Genomic DNA, 16,967 nt, shown 5'->3' with positions numbered 1-16,967 from the left:
TGGGTAAATTGATAGTTTCCTGTAGGGAATTCAGAGAAGAGTTTCTGAAGTATGCAATAGGAATGTAGTTTTCGTAGAAATTTGATATTTTGCAGAAAAGTCCTTCTTGAAAAGATTACCTTGAGACTGTCCTGTCAAGGTCCTTAAAATCTATAAAATCCTATTTTATTTTTTTACCAAATTCTGACATATGCTGGATCAGAGTGTTCTTGTTCCCAATAGGCCAGTCTGCCATCCATCCAGGAGGAACTGCAGCACATAGCTGATGGTGCCAGAGAGGTAGGAAATGTGACTGGAACCACTGAGATCAAGCCGGACCCAGACCTAGGAAAAAGCAGCTCAGAATTGGGGAGTGAGACTCAGTACCCACTGCTATTGCCTAAGGGTGTAGTCCTGAAACTGAAGCCAGTTGCCAACTGTTTTTCCAGGAGGGGCTGGAGACAGAAGCGGTCATCAGCCCTGAAGCCCCTCCTTATCAGACCCAGTCCCTCTCTCCAGCCTAGCTCCAGTTCTGGGAAAATACCACCTAGGTCAACTCAGTCAGAAGCCCCTCCGAGCAAAATGGTGGTCCGGATTCCTCACACGATCCAGCCAGCCACTGTCTTACAGACAGTGCCAGCTGTCTCTCCACTGGGGGTCACTGGTGGTGATAGTTTTGAGTCCTCAACAGTATTGCCTACTATACACCCTGAGGCCAGGACCAGCTTCCCTCTGTCTGAGCCCCAGACCCTGCTCTCTTCTGCTCCTGTGCCCAAGGTAATGCTGCCCTCACTTGCCCCTTCTAAGTTTCGAAAGCCGTATGTGAAACGGAGAGGCCCAAAGAGAAAGGGGGCCAAGACCTCTCTCTGTCTGAAGTCTGTCCCCCTCATCAACTCTGCACCTGTTATTTTCACTGTTCCTGCCACCACTGTGAAGGTTGTGAGCCTTGGTAGTGGCTGCAACATGATTCAGCCTGTCAATGCAACTGTGGCCCAGAGTTCTCAGACCCTTCCCATCACCACACTCTTGGTTAACCCTACTTCCTTCCCGTGTCCATTGAACCAGCCCATTGTGGCCTCTTCCATCCCACCCTTAATTGTTTCCGGCAACTCTATGAATCTTCCTGTACAGTCCACCTCTGAAGATAAGGCCCAAGTGAACATGGACATTGGTTGTCCTTTGGATGAAGGGAAAAATGCCTTTCAAGGACTGGTACCCAAATTAGAACCCCAGGAACTATCTCCTCTCTGTGCTACTGTCTTCCCCAAAAAGGAGCAGAGCCCAGGACCTCTACCGTCAAATAGAGTGGGCCAGGAAGAATTGTCAGAAAACAGTGCCTATATCTGGACTGTTGTGAAAACAGAGGAGGGGAGGCAAGTTGTGGAACCACTGCCTCAGGGCTTCCAAGAATCTTTAAGCGCTCCTGGAGATCTAGAGAAAATTGTCAAGGTGGAACCTAATGATCCTGGGGAGGAAGTCTCCAGTGGATCCCCAGTGGATCCTCCAGTGGAGCAGACTGTTCATGATGAAATCAAAGAAGAATACTCTGTGGAATTGGACAGTGGCTTCCCAAGTGAGGACTCAAGTGGTGCAAGAGAAGCAAAGAAACAGACAGTCTTACAAAAGGAGGAGAGAAGTCAATTAGCTAAAACCCCTTCAGCGTCTCAAGATCCCTCTGATGGAGGAAATTCAGGAAATGTGAGCAGAGACTTTCCAAAAAATGCTTCCTCCTCCACTGACCCTGAAATGGTGCTTAGCAGCCCCCCAGGGAAACCTGAAGACTTACTTGGCATTGATGGTCAGTTAGCAGGGACCTCAGCTAGGCCAGAAACTGGGGGAGAGAAGGATGGGCCCGAGGAAGAGGAAGAAGAGGACTTTGACGACCTTACTCAAGATGAGGAAGATGAGATGTCCTCGGCTTCTGAGGAATCCGTGCTCTCTGTCCCAGAACTCCAGGTGAGAATTAGGGAATGTTCTCAAATATTTGGTGGACTCAGTAAAATCGATAGATCACCTGCTTGCTTGCTGCACTATAGATATTTTTAAAATCATTTTGATTTGACTTTTGAAGTAAAATTTTGGGTTTGTGGTGAGAGGAGAGGGAAAGGGTAAAATTTGACTTACTATATTTAACTTAAATGCATTTAAATGTTGAACTGAATCACCTAAGCACAATTTAAATGCTTAAAAAATAGATCGTAAGTGTGGACTATAGCAAAGGAAAACTATCTTCAGGGTAGAGGGGACCTTTCCAAACACATCCTCTTCCCCCTCCTGCTGTCAGGCAGCCTTCCCAGCTACATCTGTGACTCCGCAACTCAGAGAACCCCGCTCTGATAGTTGTGGCAACTGCCCCTCCACACACACACTCTGCCACACCCACACACCGATTGATTAACCTCATTTCCTCTTGAAAAAGTCAGCCCTTGGTGAGCCATTACCAGCCCTTATGAACACTCTTTGGGGGTGGGGGTTGCAGGAAACAATGGAGAAACTGACTTGGCTCGCATCTGAAAGGCGCCTCAGTCAGGAGGGTGAGTCTGAGGAGGAGAACTCTCAGGAGGAGAACTCCGAGCCTGAAGAGGAGGAGGAGGAGGAAGCAGAAGCAGAAGGAATGGAGAGCCTGCAGAAAGAGGACGAGATGACCGACGAGGCCACCGGAGACCCTGCCGAGAAGCCTCCCACCACCTGCGCCTCGCCCCAGGCTGCTCCAGAGGCGGCCAGCAGGACCCCGCCAGGTGAGCTTGGCAGGCCTGTATGAGGGCACGTCTCAGTTGGACTCCTTGTGTGAAGGACATTGCAGAGTGGCCAGCTTGTAAACCAGGTGGCAGGCTTTCAGAAAAACTCCTCTGGATCGCCCCTGCAACTGCCCTTCCCCAAAAGAGATGTTTAACTTGGTGCCTTTACAGAGAAGAGGTGCTCAGAAGTTTTAAATTTTACCCTCATCAGCTGCTGGATTTGTATCAGGTTTATCCAAGTTTTTACACTGGTTCTTAATTCATCTGTCACGCATGGGGCTAAAAGCTCTTTATTTCAGAAAGCCCTGCTTATTCCCTGCCAGGCCATAGTCCCTTGAGAGCCCAACATAAGGCCATACTCACTCTTGAGACTGCTGACTCTGCATAGTGCTGACTTGAGAGAGAGAGACAGGCCTCTCTTACCATTTTCCCAGCAGCTTTTCTCCTGAATTGTTCGATACCAGTGAAGGGGTTTGCATGGGGTGAGTGCATGTGGTGGGATGGGAAGAGCAGGGGTTGCAGAGATGAAGAAATCGTGTTTTTCACGTGTACTCTTAAGGAGAGAGCATCAAAGCTTCTGGAAAGGGCCGGAGCAATCATCGAGCTCGCAATAAGAGGGGCAGTCGGGCCCGGGCCAGCAAGGATACTTCCAAGCTGCTGTTGCTGTATGATGAGAACATTCTCGAGCGGGATCCACTCAGGGAGCAGAAGGATTTGGCCTTTGCCCAGGCTTATCTGACCAGGGTAGGCAAATGCTACTTCCTATTACTGCCATTCCCTCTGAGTGAGGCTACTCCTTTAAGGGGGGGTGTTTTTAAAATGAAGTCTGCTTTTCACTCTCCACTACAGTCTTCTATGCTTCTGCCTTTACACTCCTGGAATTACCTAAAGATCTGTGTGAGAGATCCATAAGACAATTCAGTCATAAGCAGATTTATTGTTAGTACCTTAGCATCACCTCTCTGTTGCCCAGAAATTGGGGAAAGATGGTACCACCATCATCAGTAAGAGGTTGTGACTTCACTGGGTAGGCTAAAATAAGGACCTTTAATGAGTCCTTGGCTTGTGGAGGAAGACCTTTGGTATACTGCTAGAGAGTGGATCTCAGGGAAGCACCTTGATCTTTAGAGAGATGAACCAACGTGTTCCTTAAAGTTGTCCGGGGTAGCTGTCCCATTCTTTTGCTAACCACCTGGTTCCTTTATTCCCCAAGCAAAGTGGACTACTAGTAGTAGTAGTCATAACTTTTTTTTGTCTCCTGATATTTTACCAACAATCCTAACTTTTATATTATTTACCCTCAGATGATACCATACTAAAATATATGTACAGAATACTCTTTGTCTGTTTCAATATGGAGTTGAAATCAGAAAGGAGAGGTTAGGGCTGTGAGCTAGAAAAAAGCTTCCCTGTTTTTGTGGGGAGGGCTGTGGTCCCTGGAAAAGAAAGGCTTTTCAGTTGCCCACTACCAGAAAAGGACCTTGCTCATTGTCTTCCATTAACGGTCAGATCTTAGGACCTGTCGGAGGAAGGACAATTCTTAGAGCTCTCTAACACAACTCCTCATCCATTCTTGGTACTGCTGGTTTTTTTTGCAACCCAAAGAAAGGGTACTGATGATTGAGTCTTCCTGTACAGGTACGAGAAGCCCTGCAACATATCCCTGGCAGGTATGAGGACTTCCTTCAGGTTATCTATGAATTTGAGTCAAGTACTCAGAGACAGACAGCTGTGGATCTCTACAAAAGCCTGCAAATTCTGCTCCAAGACTGGCCTCAGCTGTTAAAGGACTTTGCTGCTTTCCTGTTACCTGAGCAAGCTCTGGCCTGTGGATTAGTGAGTAGATGGGCAAAGACAGCACATTGGGATTCCTGGTTCAGAGCAAGATTGGGTTTGAACAGAGTTGATTAACACTGTTCCAGTCTCCCGACTGCTTTCATTCAGATAGCCTTCTCCTAGCACAAGGTGATAAGGGCCTCCTTCTTTTCAAAGTATGATCTTCCCAACTCCATTCTCCCATTTTTGTTACTTGAGGGAGTGTGTGGGAGGGGTTACTTTCAGTTGCCAGTAAAGACCTTAGTTAAATCATATGCCCCTTGCTCCTCATTGTAAAACAGGCATTCATTGAACAAATATTTAATGAGTGCCTACTGTGTGTCAGGCAAAGTCCTAGGTACTAGGAGTATTGTAATTATAAAAGACTAAAATACTTGCCCTCGTGGAGTTAACATTCTCATGGCGAAAGTCAGATGATAAACAGTGTTATGCAAAGGGCTGAGGTCTGAGAAAACCTCAGGGTATTGTTTGTGGATTCAGAAGAAATAACCTGGAGGACTGGCTGTGAAAAACACAGGATTATTAGGACTTAAGTGCACACTGGTGGCAGCCAACTGGTGAGGTTTACTGCCACACCAGCTGCCACCTGTGAAATTTTCCATCAAGTCCCATCCAGACTGTGGACGGATGGCATCAGGGGCGGCCAGTCTATGCTATTGTTTAGCCGCCACCCAGACTTTCCCAACACAAGGTTTTATAATAGAGTACAGAAAACAAAACAGGGCATGCAGGGGGAGGTGTCTTGTCCATGCACAAGTTGTGTGAGATCAAAACGCTAGCTGTTTACAATCCAGGCTCACCTCTAGAAGCAGTTTCTCTTTTGCCTTAGTCAGTTGCTGGCCAGGCTCCCAAGCTCTCATAGTCCACTTACAGATGGCCTTCTCTATATTCCCACAGGGTGGGAGTGGGGGTTGGAGCATGGGAAGGGGCCCATGTTCCCATTTATTATAGAAACAGTAAAATAGATTATTGTAAATACATATACAGGGTGTGGCAAAAGTAGGTTTATAGTTGTGAGTATGCAAAACACAGTTTATTCTTGTATTATTTATTTGTTAATTGTATTATTTTCCATATGAACAACTGTAAACCTACTTTTGTCCCACCCTGTATACTATAAAATTATAAAAGATAGGAATAGTATATAGTATATAATGCTTTATAGTAATAATGCTCTATAGAAAAATAAAGTATAGGCAAGGGGAATAGAGTAGTAGGTAAAATGGGGGACGGGGGAGGATTGCAGTTTTAACTTGGAGGGTTGAGAGGGTCACTGTGATAAGTGACCTTATTTTTCAACATTCTGACATTCGAAATGTTGGAGAATAAACATAAGGGATGTCTTGGTAGTTTTGGGTTTTTTGTCATGACTGGCAAACACAGGAATAAAGGATGTAATGAGAATTTTCTGATAGTCTTAAGGCAGTTAAATGAAAATGGAATGATTATGCATATCATCCCAGTCTTTTCTTTCTGTATTATTATGAGAATCAAATGAGTGTACATGTGAAAACTCTTTGTAAGCTGTGAATGCTACATCAGTTTGAGTGCCTGATTTCACAATCCACGAAACAATAAACAACTTGAATTTTTCCTTCATATCACAGTTATCTTGGGTCGGTGGTAGACTCCAGTAACCCAAGTTGGGTAGATACTAGAGGTCTTAGGAAAGATCACACAGTTGCAAACTAGAGCCTCGTCATCCCCAATCCCCTAGCCCATTTTTCTTGGTTCTTATGCTTAGAACCCTCAGGTCCTGCTCTAACTCTATAGGTGACTCCTCTTTCGCTCTCTTTTCACTCTGGTAGTTTGAGGAGCAGCAGGCTTTTGAGAAGAGTCGCAAGTTTCTTCGGCAGCTTGAAATCTGCTTTGCAGAGAATCCCTCACACCACCAGAAGATTATCAAGGTCCTCCAAAGTTGTGCAGACTGCCTGCCCCAGGAAATTACTGAGGTATCTTTTCCTGTCCTGCTTGCTTTCCACTTCCATCTGGGCCTGAGGCCCTTCCCTTCTCCCTTTCCCTAACCTAGCCTATATCCTTTTGCTCCTGGGGTACCATAACTTACAGAGGGGATGAAGGCGGCAAGGATTTTTTAGGCTTGCCTATAGCATAATACATAGGAATAGGGGGTGTTTGCAACCTGAAACCAGATCCTGACTGATCTTCACAGGCTCAGGAATGCCATTAGTGCCCTGAAAGGGAGAATATCAAGGAAGGAGGTGATGGGATCTAGGAGAGGCTTGGTTTATTGCTCTGCTTGGGTTAATGCCTTAGCTGGAGATCAGTAGGACAAGGTAGAGAGTATTGTTATTAGGAATCAAACCTGTTGTTAAAACTCCTGTGTAGGCAGGCAAGGAGGGAGAGGAGGTTTAAGAGCTCTTAGCTATCAAAGAGAGGCTTCTGCGTGTCTCCCAGTTGATGAGGAAAGTAGAACTTGGAAGTATATGGGATTGGTTTGGAATATGGCCTACAGAGGCTCTGGACACTTCATTTTTTCCTCTATAACTCTTCCTAGCTCAAGACACAGATGTGGCATCTCCTCAAGGGCCATGACCACCTACAGGATGAGTTTTCCATCTTCTTTGATCATCTGCGGCCAGCAGCTAGCCGGATGGGTGACTTTGAAGAGATCAATTGGACTGAAGAGAAGGAGTATGAGGTACAGGCCCTGAGGCTGCAGTAGGGTTGCGAAGGGAGAAGGCCTTGTGTAGGAGGGATAATCTTCCCAGAGTCAATGTTGAGTTGCCCCAACTTCTCCCCAGTTTGATGGCTTTGAAGAAGTGGCACTGCCTGATGTGGAAGAGGAAGAGGAACCTCCCAAGATACCCACAGCCTCAAAGAACAAAAGAAGAAAGGAGATTGGGGTCCAAAATCATGATAAGGTATACCAGGTTGTTGGAGATTGTTCATTTTTCATGAATCAAGACTTGAGTTTCTGCCTAAGTGTTTCTCTAAGTGTGGTGCAAAGCCCTGGGACCTGAGGCTGCCATGGACATGCAGAGCCCATGGGAAGAATAGTGCAATTGCTGAAGAGACCCCACTCTTGAATGCCTCATTAGAAGGATCTGTATCTGTTTTCTTTCTAGCTTAGAGCTATTTCTCTTTTCCTTGGGTCTTAACTTTTTCTTTTTTGTTCATGTGAAAAGTAGAACCAAGATGCTCCATTTTAATAATAATGATAATGGCTAGTATTTAGGTGTGTTACAAAACATCATGCTTCCCTTGGAAGTATATTCTATGGATTATTCACTCATTTAATTTTCAAAATAATCCTATGAAGAGATTGCTCTTATTTGCATTTTACAGAAGAGGAGACTGAAGTGCAGAGAAAGGCCATTGCCAGGGTCTCATATTTAGTAAGTGGCAGTGCTAGGATATGAACCCCAGGTAATCTGGCTCCAGAGTCTGCCCATACTCACTGATCTCTGATGCTCTTCAGGAAGTAGTCTTTTTAATCCGTGTCCCTGTACTCCATGTCTTTTACTATTTCTTAGGGAAAAACTACTTCTTAGTAGCTGAATGATCTTGGGCAGTTTAATCTCTTTGTTTCAGTTTTTTCATCATCAGTGGGGATAATGGTACTTATGTCTTGGGTTTATTAAACAGAGCATTGAGTGGGCCTTCCATATGTACAAAGCCCTCTCTCAAGGGGATTGGAAGTGAGGGGAGAGCTCAAGGCACAGGGAGACAGAAATAAAGATGAGTGAATAGGTCATATCTCATGATGGAGCTCTCCAGTTACTTTTCCTCAGATTATATTTGATTTAAATATTTCTTGAAACATCTAGGCAACTGGGATATGTCAGTTTTGGGGTCATTTAAGGATTGTTTTACAGATTCATAATAGACTTTAATCGAGTTTGGGCATTGATTTCCTCAGGCATTGTAAAGAGATGTGCATAATAAAAGAGAAAGGGTGGGGTTCCTGGGGGCAAACTGATCTTTCTCTTACTACCGAAATGCTTGGCAGCTAACCAAGCCCAGATATCTTCTAGGAGACTGAGTGGCCAGATGGCGCCAAGGACTGTGCCTGTGCATGCCATGAAGGAGGTCCTGATTCCAAACTGAAGAAGAACAAAAGGAGGAATTGTAGCCACTGCAGCAGCAAGGTGAGAGGGGGGACTGGTACCAAGAGGTATGAGAGCTGCCTATCTAAGTCAGCCTCCAGTTGCCTTTACTGTTTACTACCACACATGTGAACCTTGTATGCACACATAGAATACAAATAGGAGCTTTTAAAAATATATTGTGGATTTTGCTTTTTAAAGAGAATCCTGTGGGTAAAGCTTTTGGAGTTGGGAAAAATTTAACTAGTTCAAATATTTCCTTCTTAGATAAATGAAATAAACCTGTGTCAAAAATACAGACCCTAAAGGCAATGCTGGTTCTCTAGAGTAGGGTTGGTTGGCAGCAAAAATACAGTCTTTAGTTAGAGGAATGGTTGAGGTACTCTATTCTGTGCATTTAAAGTCCTTGAAGCAGGCATGCATCTTGATTGACTTGTTGAGCATCACAGCAGGGCCTCTTCATTTTGTTGGCCCCTAAGACAAAGGAGATCAGGAGACCCTTGACCCACAAGGCCATTCCTGCAGGTCTATGACAGCAAATCCTACAAGAGCAAGGAGCCCCATGAATTGGCAGGTGGCAGCCCCCACCGAGAAGCCAGTCCTATGCCTGGTGCTAAGGAAGCTGGGCAGGGCAAGGACGTGATGGAGGAGGAAGCCCCAGAGGAACGAGAAACCCAGAGCAGGACTGGCAAGAGTACCAGAAAGGGAGAGATACCTATTCCAGGTGAGTGATACAGCCGCCAGTCCAGCCTTTCTCCATTTATTTCTGTCTTATTTCACATACTTAAGCAAAAACGTATTTGAACCTGGATAAATAACAGTCTTTTCAGGGATGGACAATCACCTCTTTTACTAATAAACGAATAGGAAACCCTTCTCTGGTTCAGCCTGAATTTTCTCTCCTGTGGCCTCAGTACCCTTGTAGAACTAAGAGTGCTACAAAATCAGCTTGACTCAGCCTTCTCTTATATTCCCACTTCTGAATCCCTTCTCTTTATTTCCAGATCCTCTGTGATCTGCATTCTAAAAATTCATGCATTCTGAGCTTTGGCATACAGATGTTATTTCTTATTTTTTATTAATTTTTAGAGAGAGAGAAAGGAATGGGGAGAGGGAGAGGGAGAGAGAGAGACATCAATTTGTTGCTCCACTTATTTATGCATTGATTGGTTGCTTCTTATATGTGCCCTGATTGGGGATTGAACCCACAACCTTGGTGTATCAGAATGATGCTCTAACCAACTGAGCTACTTGACCAGGGTGGCAGATACTATTCCTTTTCTTTTTAATATGTTTTTTAAGTTGATTTTTAGAGAGAGAATGAGAGGGAGAGAGAACCGTCGATCAGCTGCCTCCTACATGACCCCCACTGGGGATCAAGCCCACAACCTGGGCATGTACCCCCAGCTGGGAGCTGAACCATGATCTCTCCATGTGTGGGATGATGCTCAACCAACTGAGCCACACCGACCAGGGCTTATTTCTTTATATAAGTGATTTTAGCCCTGACCCCACCTCATTCTTTGGGATTAGAATTTTGTCACTGTAGCTCACCAAAGTGACCCTGTGGTAATTTGTAGTCAGTCCTTAGGTGCATCTCGATACTGTCCATATTCTTAGGTCTTTGTTTTCCTCCTAAGCAGGATTGGCAGTGGGGAGCACTTTGCTGTCCCCTCAAGAACTGATTCTTAAAGAACAGCAACGTCTCCTGGATGGCCCACCACCTTGCTCACCAGAGATTCCTCAGCTTCCCTCCAAAACTGGAGTTGTTTTAGACACCACCAGTACAAACCAAGTTGGACCTGAGGTTTCCTCCTGCCCTGAGGCATCCCCCAGGCTTCAGAATGAGGGGGAGGACCATAAGGCAGCGGGTGACTCAGAGTCTTCCATGCTTGTCTGCGCTGCTTCAGAAACTCAGAAATGGCCTGGAACTCTTGAACCCCCTGCTTCTTTTCTGAGTCCTGTTTCCTCAAGGACCAGAGACTTAGGGAGAAGACAGGTGTCTGGGAAATCAGCTACTCAAGAGAGCTGGCTACCTTCAAGCAGAACTGGGGTAAAGACATCAGACAAGAAGTCCCTTGTCCATGAATCATCAGGAATTGACACCTCAGAGACTTCTCTCAAAACCCCTAAAGTAGGTTTGGCTAAAGACAGTGGAATACAGGGCAAGGGTCCAGAAGGGGAGCAGCAGCCTAAGGCCACAGAAGTCACAGTATGTGCGAACAACAGCAAGGTCAGCTCCACTGGGGAAAAGGTGGTCCTGTGGACAAGGTAGGTAGGGATGGGTGTGTGTGTGTGTAGAAAGCACATAGACCATATCCATGTTACTAATTTAGGACTAATCACGATACATGGGTTACAGGGAAGCTGACCGCGTGATTCTCACCATGTGCCAGGAGCAAGGAGCACAGCCCCAGACTTTTCGCATCATCTCCCAGCAGCTAGGAAATAAGACTCCTACTGAGGTAAGGGGGGAGCCCTGCTAAAGCTTCAAACCAAGGAGAGAGTCTGGCAAGAAGAGGACAGGTTGGCCAACTAAGAGCAGATAAGACATCAACTGGTCATTGTAAAGGTCTTCCCTGAGGAAGGGCTTGAGTTGTCAGGGTGTTCGATAGTGGTTCCAGGGAGAGGTCACTGGATTTTGAGGTGGAAGCCCCAGAGGTTCCATTCTAGTTTTGTTTTTAGGAGGGTGACTTTGGGCAAAATATTTAGCTACTTAACCTGAGCTTCCATATCTACAAGGAGGACATAGCCCTCCCAACCTTACTGCGTGGAAGAAATAAGATTAACTTGGTATATAATGCGTAATGTTAAAATGTTACTTAGGAACAGGGAACAGACCTTCGCCTCTCCTCCTAGGTTTCCCACCGTTTCCGAGAGCTCATGCAGCTCTTCCACACGGCCTGCGAGGCCAGCTCTGAGGAGGAGGATGATGCTACCAGCACCAGCAATGCGGACCAGCTCTCTGACCATGGCGACCTTCTGTCTGAGGAGGAGCTGGATGAGTGAGACTCCAGGAGCGTGTGGGTGTCACCTGCATTGGATTGAACCCACAGGCACCCTGATGAGGGAGAGGGTGCTTGTATCTTGCTTGTATACCCCTTGAGCTCAGTATACAGAGCTGGAGGAGCAGGGGCCAGGGCCGAGGACAAAGCGATGCTGAGGGTTTTCATGGCTCTGACATGCTCTGCCTCACTCAATGTCTGTTAGGAAGTCTTTAGAAATTACTTTGTAAACAGTGTTGAGGAAGAGGGGCTCAGCTCCTTTTCTACTCTTTTACTTTTTTGTCCTGATGGTTCACATTTATTGTAATCTAAGGCACAGTGTTTCTGAATGTAGTAAGTGGATATGTTGGTGTAGCCAGTCCTAAGACACTGAGCTCCTGCATCCAGCACTTTTTATTGAAAACTAGTCCTTTCCTTTTCTTGGAACTTTAGTCCATAAGGCTGTCAGCACTCTGATAGCAGTGGGCCAGACTGTGCAGCTCCTGCAGCAGCTCCTCTAGGTCATCCTGTTCTACTCCAGCGTCCATGAAGCTGGCCCAGCGCCGCAGGTTGAGTTTGGTGAGTTCCTGGGCCAAGTCTCCCAGGGTCCGGCTCAAGGATGAAGAGGAGCAGAGGGCCCCGAGCACAGGGATGCTTTCCACTGCTGCCGAGGGGAAGAAAAGGGAGGCCTGTAACTGCATCGTTCGTCTACCCCGAGACTCCTATAGACAAGGAGGTCTGGGTCTTTAGCTGACTTGACTGTAAAGTAAACTCAGTAATTTTGTGTACTGTCCCCTTAGTATACCAGTACTCCGGAGGAAGAACACTGCTCTTCAGGAACCATCAAATGAATAAAGAAATGTTTGACTGTGACTTTTTTAAGTACCTTTATCCAGGAAGCGGTAAAGTAAAACCTCTCCTGTGTTTGAAGTCTTGGTTTTCTTGACCTACATACCTGCCCCGGTTGGGGGAGTATCTAGAACCGAACCATGCTGGCTGAGGCTTGAGAAGAGGCAGGGATATGGAGGAACCACCTTGCAGGGAGTGAGCAGCAGATGGGAAGAACTGGGGACAAGAGAATAGCAGCTGAGTGAGAAAGGGTCAGGGGAGGTCTGAGGTCTGGGAGGAGTAGGAGCAAGTATTTTACTGACCTCCTGGCTCTAGGCTGCTGCTGTTGGAAGTACTGGGCCAAGACTTCTTCCCCAGTGGTGCAGGCATGGAGTAGGGAGGGCAGAGGTGTCCCTGGAGTATGCTGACTGCGAGAATAAAGTCAAAATCACCTTTAATCTGGGGCAGCATGAATAAGAAACTAAGAAGAATTTTTTATTTTTTAATCCTCACTTGAGGATATCTTTTCCATTGATTTTTAGAGAATGGAAAGGAGGGGAGGAGGAGGAGGAGAGGACAGGGAGAAACCACGATGTGAGAGACACACATCAATTGGTTGCCTCCTCCATACATCCTGACCGGGAGCAGGGAAAGAACCTGCAACCCAGGTACATGCCCTTGACCAGTAATTGAACCTGCGACCCTCAGGTGTGCCAGCCAACATTGTAACCACTTAGCAACACCAGCCAGGGCGAAACTAAGAATTGTGTTCTCAAGCCGTCAGCTGAATCAGGATGCTCAGTCTTTTCTTTTAAAGTAGTGCAGAGGGAAGAAGAGAGGGCAACACCATGAGAATGTCGAGGTATCAGAAAAGGACATGAAACAGAAGTCTTGATGGGCTTCTAAGGACCACCAGTCCTCACCTGGTGTGGCATGCTTTGTCTAGGCCTCTCAGCACCACTGATTGGGCAAAGCAGTGTGTTCCAGAAGGGTCCCCACATGCAGACAGGGGAGTCCAAGGGGTGGCCCCTCCAAGCTGCATCAGGGTATCGGGAAGGGACTGGCTTGGAACCAAAGGGAAGGGGATAGTCGCTCCTGCTGTCACCACCTTAAAATTAAGGATGAGATCAAGTTACACAGCTTTTTTCCTAGTTCTGACCGAACCCCTCACAAAGCTTCATACCTTTTTCCCAGAGAAGTTCAGCATATCAGCCAGATGAACCATGGAAACTGGTGAGGAATGTAGGCGATAAGGAACAGTGACTGTGTCCAGGGCTGTAGCCAGGATGGCACTGCAGTGGAAGGGCAGAGTGGCCTATAAAGAGGGTACCAAGAAGAACACTTGGTCTTTTGGCTCTGGAGAAGAGAGTGTGGAGGCAGACTAGTAATGGCAGGGAGATTGAGGGCTTTTGAGGTAAATCAGGGTGTGATTGGCCTAAGGCCAGACAAACAGGACAGTGTGATCTAAGAGGCCACATCATAGCTGAGTTCAAGCTGAGGCTTCAAGAATAGAGCCAATAACAGGCTGACTTGGTGAATGGGAGAGTCCCGGATACTAGCAGAACAAGAGCATTGAGCCTTACATCATAACGCAGGTGAGGGAAGCTGACGGGTGGCTCAGGTCTCAGCCCCAGGCTCCCACCCAAGGATAAGGGGCAGACCAGAGAGCTGTGAGCAGACAGGTGCACCAGACCAAAAGCTGTGTTTAACAGACGATAGATGTTTTTCTGGGGCTCCTGCTGAAAGAAAGTGGTTTAACTTTCTCACTGGGCTATCATTCCCTCATTTTCCCCTCCATAACCTGTGTTTTTCCTTTCAAGTTCTACTCACCCCCAGACTGTAGGGACCAGGCAGCAGGCCCCAGGTCATTATCGCTCGCCCTGAATACTCATCTTGTAGCAACTCTGCGGCCTTAGCACCTACCCCAGAGAAGCCATCGTGCAGGTCACACAGGATCTGGAAGCCCTGGAGAGGTGAATGATGAAAAAGAGGATGAGCCCCAGTAGGCTGTTGTGGCTTAGTTGGTTGGGCATCATCCCGGGCACCAAAAGGTTGCCAATTCAATTCCTGGTCAAGGCACATGCTTGGATATCGGGCTCAATCCCTGTAGGGGCGTGCAGGAGGCAGCCGATCTGTGTGTCACTCTCACGTCAATATTTCTCTCTCCCTCTCCCCTTCCTTTCTCAAAATCAATTTAAAAATCTTAAAAAACAACACAGGAGGATGAAAAGAGTTTCTACCCAGTGCCCACCATGCCACACGGCTACCTGCAGGTAGTCACATTCCTCCACGTAGAAGTGTAGCCGGTCCTCCAGCTCATCCAGGTACCTGGGTTCCTTCAGGATACTCTCCCCTTGGCCAAAAGCCTCCAGGCGACCTGCTTCACTATCATGGGTAAACACAATCCAGGACTTACAGGGTTCCCTCCCCACCCCCAAGATCTCTTGTTTTCGGGAGGGCAGGAAAGATGGCCTCAAGACCCTCATCCAACATTGGTAGGGACCCAGTTTCTTGCCTCAGCCTCTGGGGCCCCCCCATACCCATCATGGTTGTACTTCTGAATCATACAGATGCTCCGGGGATGGAGATGCACTCTGAGGAAGTCTGACCAGACTCTGATGCTGCCCTGTGGGGGGGTAAGTGGCTCTGGAGTGGTAGCAGTGGTGAGTGGTGTGGGACCTGAAGAAAAAGCAGAGGAAGCGTACCTTTCTCCATGTTTCTGCTCTGCCCATTTCCCCATCCTGCAGTATCTGGACAACTCTCACCTTTGCCATTGGGACTGGATTTGACCCTCCAGATACCATCACTACTCAGCACCCCCTGGGAGGGATGAGAAAAGTCTACATTTAGTTCCAGGCAGTCTAAAGGCAAAAGATTTATTCTCCCTGATTTTGCTGCCTACACCCTAGAGCCTCCTTTCTGTTCACGTAGTCACAGTCCTTGAGGAAGAAAAGTGCTTCTTCCCAAAATACTACTATAAGGCATTCAAGATGACTGAAACCCTCTAGCTCTCTGACCCACTGGAGGCGCTCTGGCTGTAGCACTGGGTTTAAAAGTTCAGAGCAATCTCTGTCCTCTCTGTCTCTCCCTCTCTCCCCAGAACACACCCACTCAAACCTTCTTTTCCAATGTACTTTCCTAAACCTTTCTTTTGCCTCTGTAACTTGTTTCCTTGGCCCATTTCTTCTGTGGCTCACTTTTACTACCTGTAACTTTCTAAACTTTCTCTTATAACTTGAAAAAAAAAAAAAGTTTGGGACAGAGATGCTCACCTCTACACTCAGAAGATCCTGGAGATAAGGGTTCTTGGAATAGAGTTCCTCTTTGTGTGTGGTGAGCTTCCCTTGCCTTAAAGAAAGTGGAGACTGATCATAGTCAGTTGCCCTCTGTTTTCCAGCTTCCTGTGCACATCTCCCACTCTTCTCCAAACGACAAATACCATGCTATTGCAGCGTCTAGCTGTTTGTCCCTGTAGAGTCCACTTTCTTGTTTTAGGGAGCTCAAACTACCTGCACAAAAATAACAGGCAATATTAGACCAAAGCCTAGACCCTTCCAGGTTTCAGCTAACCTTCCTCTGATCACCTGACAACCTGCTGTCACCGTCCCTCCAGCACTTGGCACTTCCAAGCTTTCTTGAATATACGTGAGTTGGGGGAGGGGGGGGGCTTGCCTAGGAGACTCTAGATTCCATCCTTTCCTTAGCTGTGGGGCCTGGGGCAAAGACCGTACCCATTAGTCTTAAAGGAGGGCCGTATCACTGTCTCCAGGGACAAGCAGCCCATTCCAGAGACGGCTCTTGAACGAAATCAAGCTTTGCCATCTTGCGTCCCTCGGGTATTTGTGCATAGAGGTTAGATCCTCCTAGGCAACTCATCTCTGCCCTTCAGCTTAGTGTGGTCGGAGGATCCTGAAGCGAACAGATGCTAGAGACACCGCACCCTTAGGAGAAAATGGGCACTGGCTGACCCCTGCCACCGCCTCACCCTTCAGATCCATGAGGATGAGTCTCGGTGTGTACGTCTCCTGGCCGTGCAGCGTTCGGCCAGTTCGGTACAGGACATCGGGGCACAGCTCCCCTGGCGGGTCCTTGGCATCAGTCCGTTCGCGCAGCGCAGCATCCTGGAGAGGCACAAAAGGAGGACTGGACTCCGGGTGGCAAGATGGGCAAGCCGGAAGTAAGGGCTGGAGATCCCGAAAGGCTCCGCTGGGGCAGCCGCCCAGAGACCTCACCTGCTGGTTCCACCAGTGCGCTCCCACGAAGCCGGCAAAATGCCCCAACTGCAACGTGAGCACTTCCCGGGCCCCGCCCGCCATGCCGTGCGGCTCGCCTAGGTCGCACAGCCGGCGCCTGCCCACTAGCTGCTCCCAGCCGATTGGCTCGGCAGGCTTGTAGGCGGGGCCTCATCCTCTGAGTCCTATTGGTCCACAAACCCATCTTTTCCCAGAGGATAAACGATTCATTGGGCTTTACAGACACCGCCCATCATTCCCGCCTCTTCCTATCGTGGACCAGTGTTGCCTCCTCGTGGTTGT

At 47.4% G+C, this 16,967-nt stretch overlaps 2 protein-coding genes across 7 annotated transcripts in view; one reads left to right on the top strand and one right to left on the bottom strand.

Moving 5' to 3' along the window:
- The window catches only part of GON4L (gon-4 like), a 43,377-nt gene extending 30,900 nt beyond the window's left edge, over positions 1–12,477 (top strand). For all 4 annotated transcript variants that reach the window (XM_087828258.1, XM_087828256.1, XM_087828257.1 and 1 more), the window contains 12 exons: positions 223–1,935; positions 2,459–2,717; positions 3,277–3,461; positions 4,356–4,553; positions 6,362–6,505; positions 7,069–7,212; positions 7,316–7,435; positions 8,549–8,662; positions 9,146–9,344; positions 10,264–10,891; positions 10,983–11,085; positions 11,480–12,477. In XM_087828258.1, coding sequence (XP_087684384.1) covers positions 223–1,935; positions 2,459–2,717; positions 3,277–3,461; positions 4,356–4,553; positions 6,362–6,505; positions 7,069–7,212; positions 7,316–7,435; positions 8,549–8,662; positions 9,146–9,344; positions 10,264–10,891; positions 10,983–11,085; positions 11,480–11,629 — 3,957 coding nt within the window. In that variant the 3' untranslated portion in view covers positions 11,630–12,477. The remainder of the gene's footprint in view (positions 1–222; positions 1,936–2,458; positions 2,718–3,276; positions 3,462–4,355; positions 4,554–6,361; positions 6,506–7,068; positions 7,213–7,315; positions 7,436–8,548; positions 8,663–9,145; positions 9,345–10,263; positions 10,892–10,982; positions 11,086–11,479) is intronic.
- MSTO1 (misato mitochondrial distribution and morphology regulator 1) lies at positions 12,001–16,748 on the bottom strand. Of its 3 annotated transcripts, none has more exons than XM_087828259.1 (14): positions 16,665–16,748; positions 16,418–16,553; positions 15,872–15,941; positions 15,705–15,780; positions 15,198–15,252; positions 14,973–15,111; positions 14,700–14,817; positions 14,263–14,397; positions 14,016–14,171; positions 13,616–13,747; positions 13,356–13,540; positions 12,756–12,860; positions 12,560–12,669; positions 12,001–12,268 (listed from the first exon to the last, which is right to left on the bottom strand). In XM_087828259.1, exons 1-14 carry the CDS (start codon positions 16,746–16,748, stop codon positions 12,054–12,056), a joined length of 1,716 nt encoding a protein of 571 aa, XP_087684385.1. In that variant the 3' UTR covers positions 12,001–12,053. The 3 variants fall into 3 exon arrangements, with proteins under 3 accessions (XP_087684385.1, XP_016076973.2, XP_016076974.2); XM_016221487.2 differs by having other exon boundaries at positions 14,016–14,168; XM_016221488.2 differs by lacking the exons at positions 16,418–16,553; positions 16,665–16,748 and having other exon boundaries at positions 15,705–15,797.
- Between the last annotated feature and the right edge of the window lie 219 nt (positions 16,749–16,967).

The sequence above is a fragment of the Miniopterus natalensis genome, chromosome 19 (genome assembly GCF_054644295.1).
Source record: "Miniopterus natalensis isolate mMinNat1 chromosome 19, mMinNat1.hap1, whole genome shotgun sequence".
Lineage (NCBI taxonomy): Eukaryota > Metazoa > Chordata > Mammalia > Chiroptera > Miniopteridae > Miniopterus > Miniopterus natalensis.
This window is presented reverse-complemented; position numbering and strand designations above follow the sequence as displayed.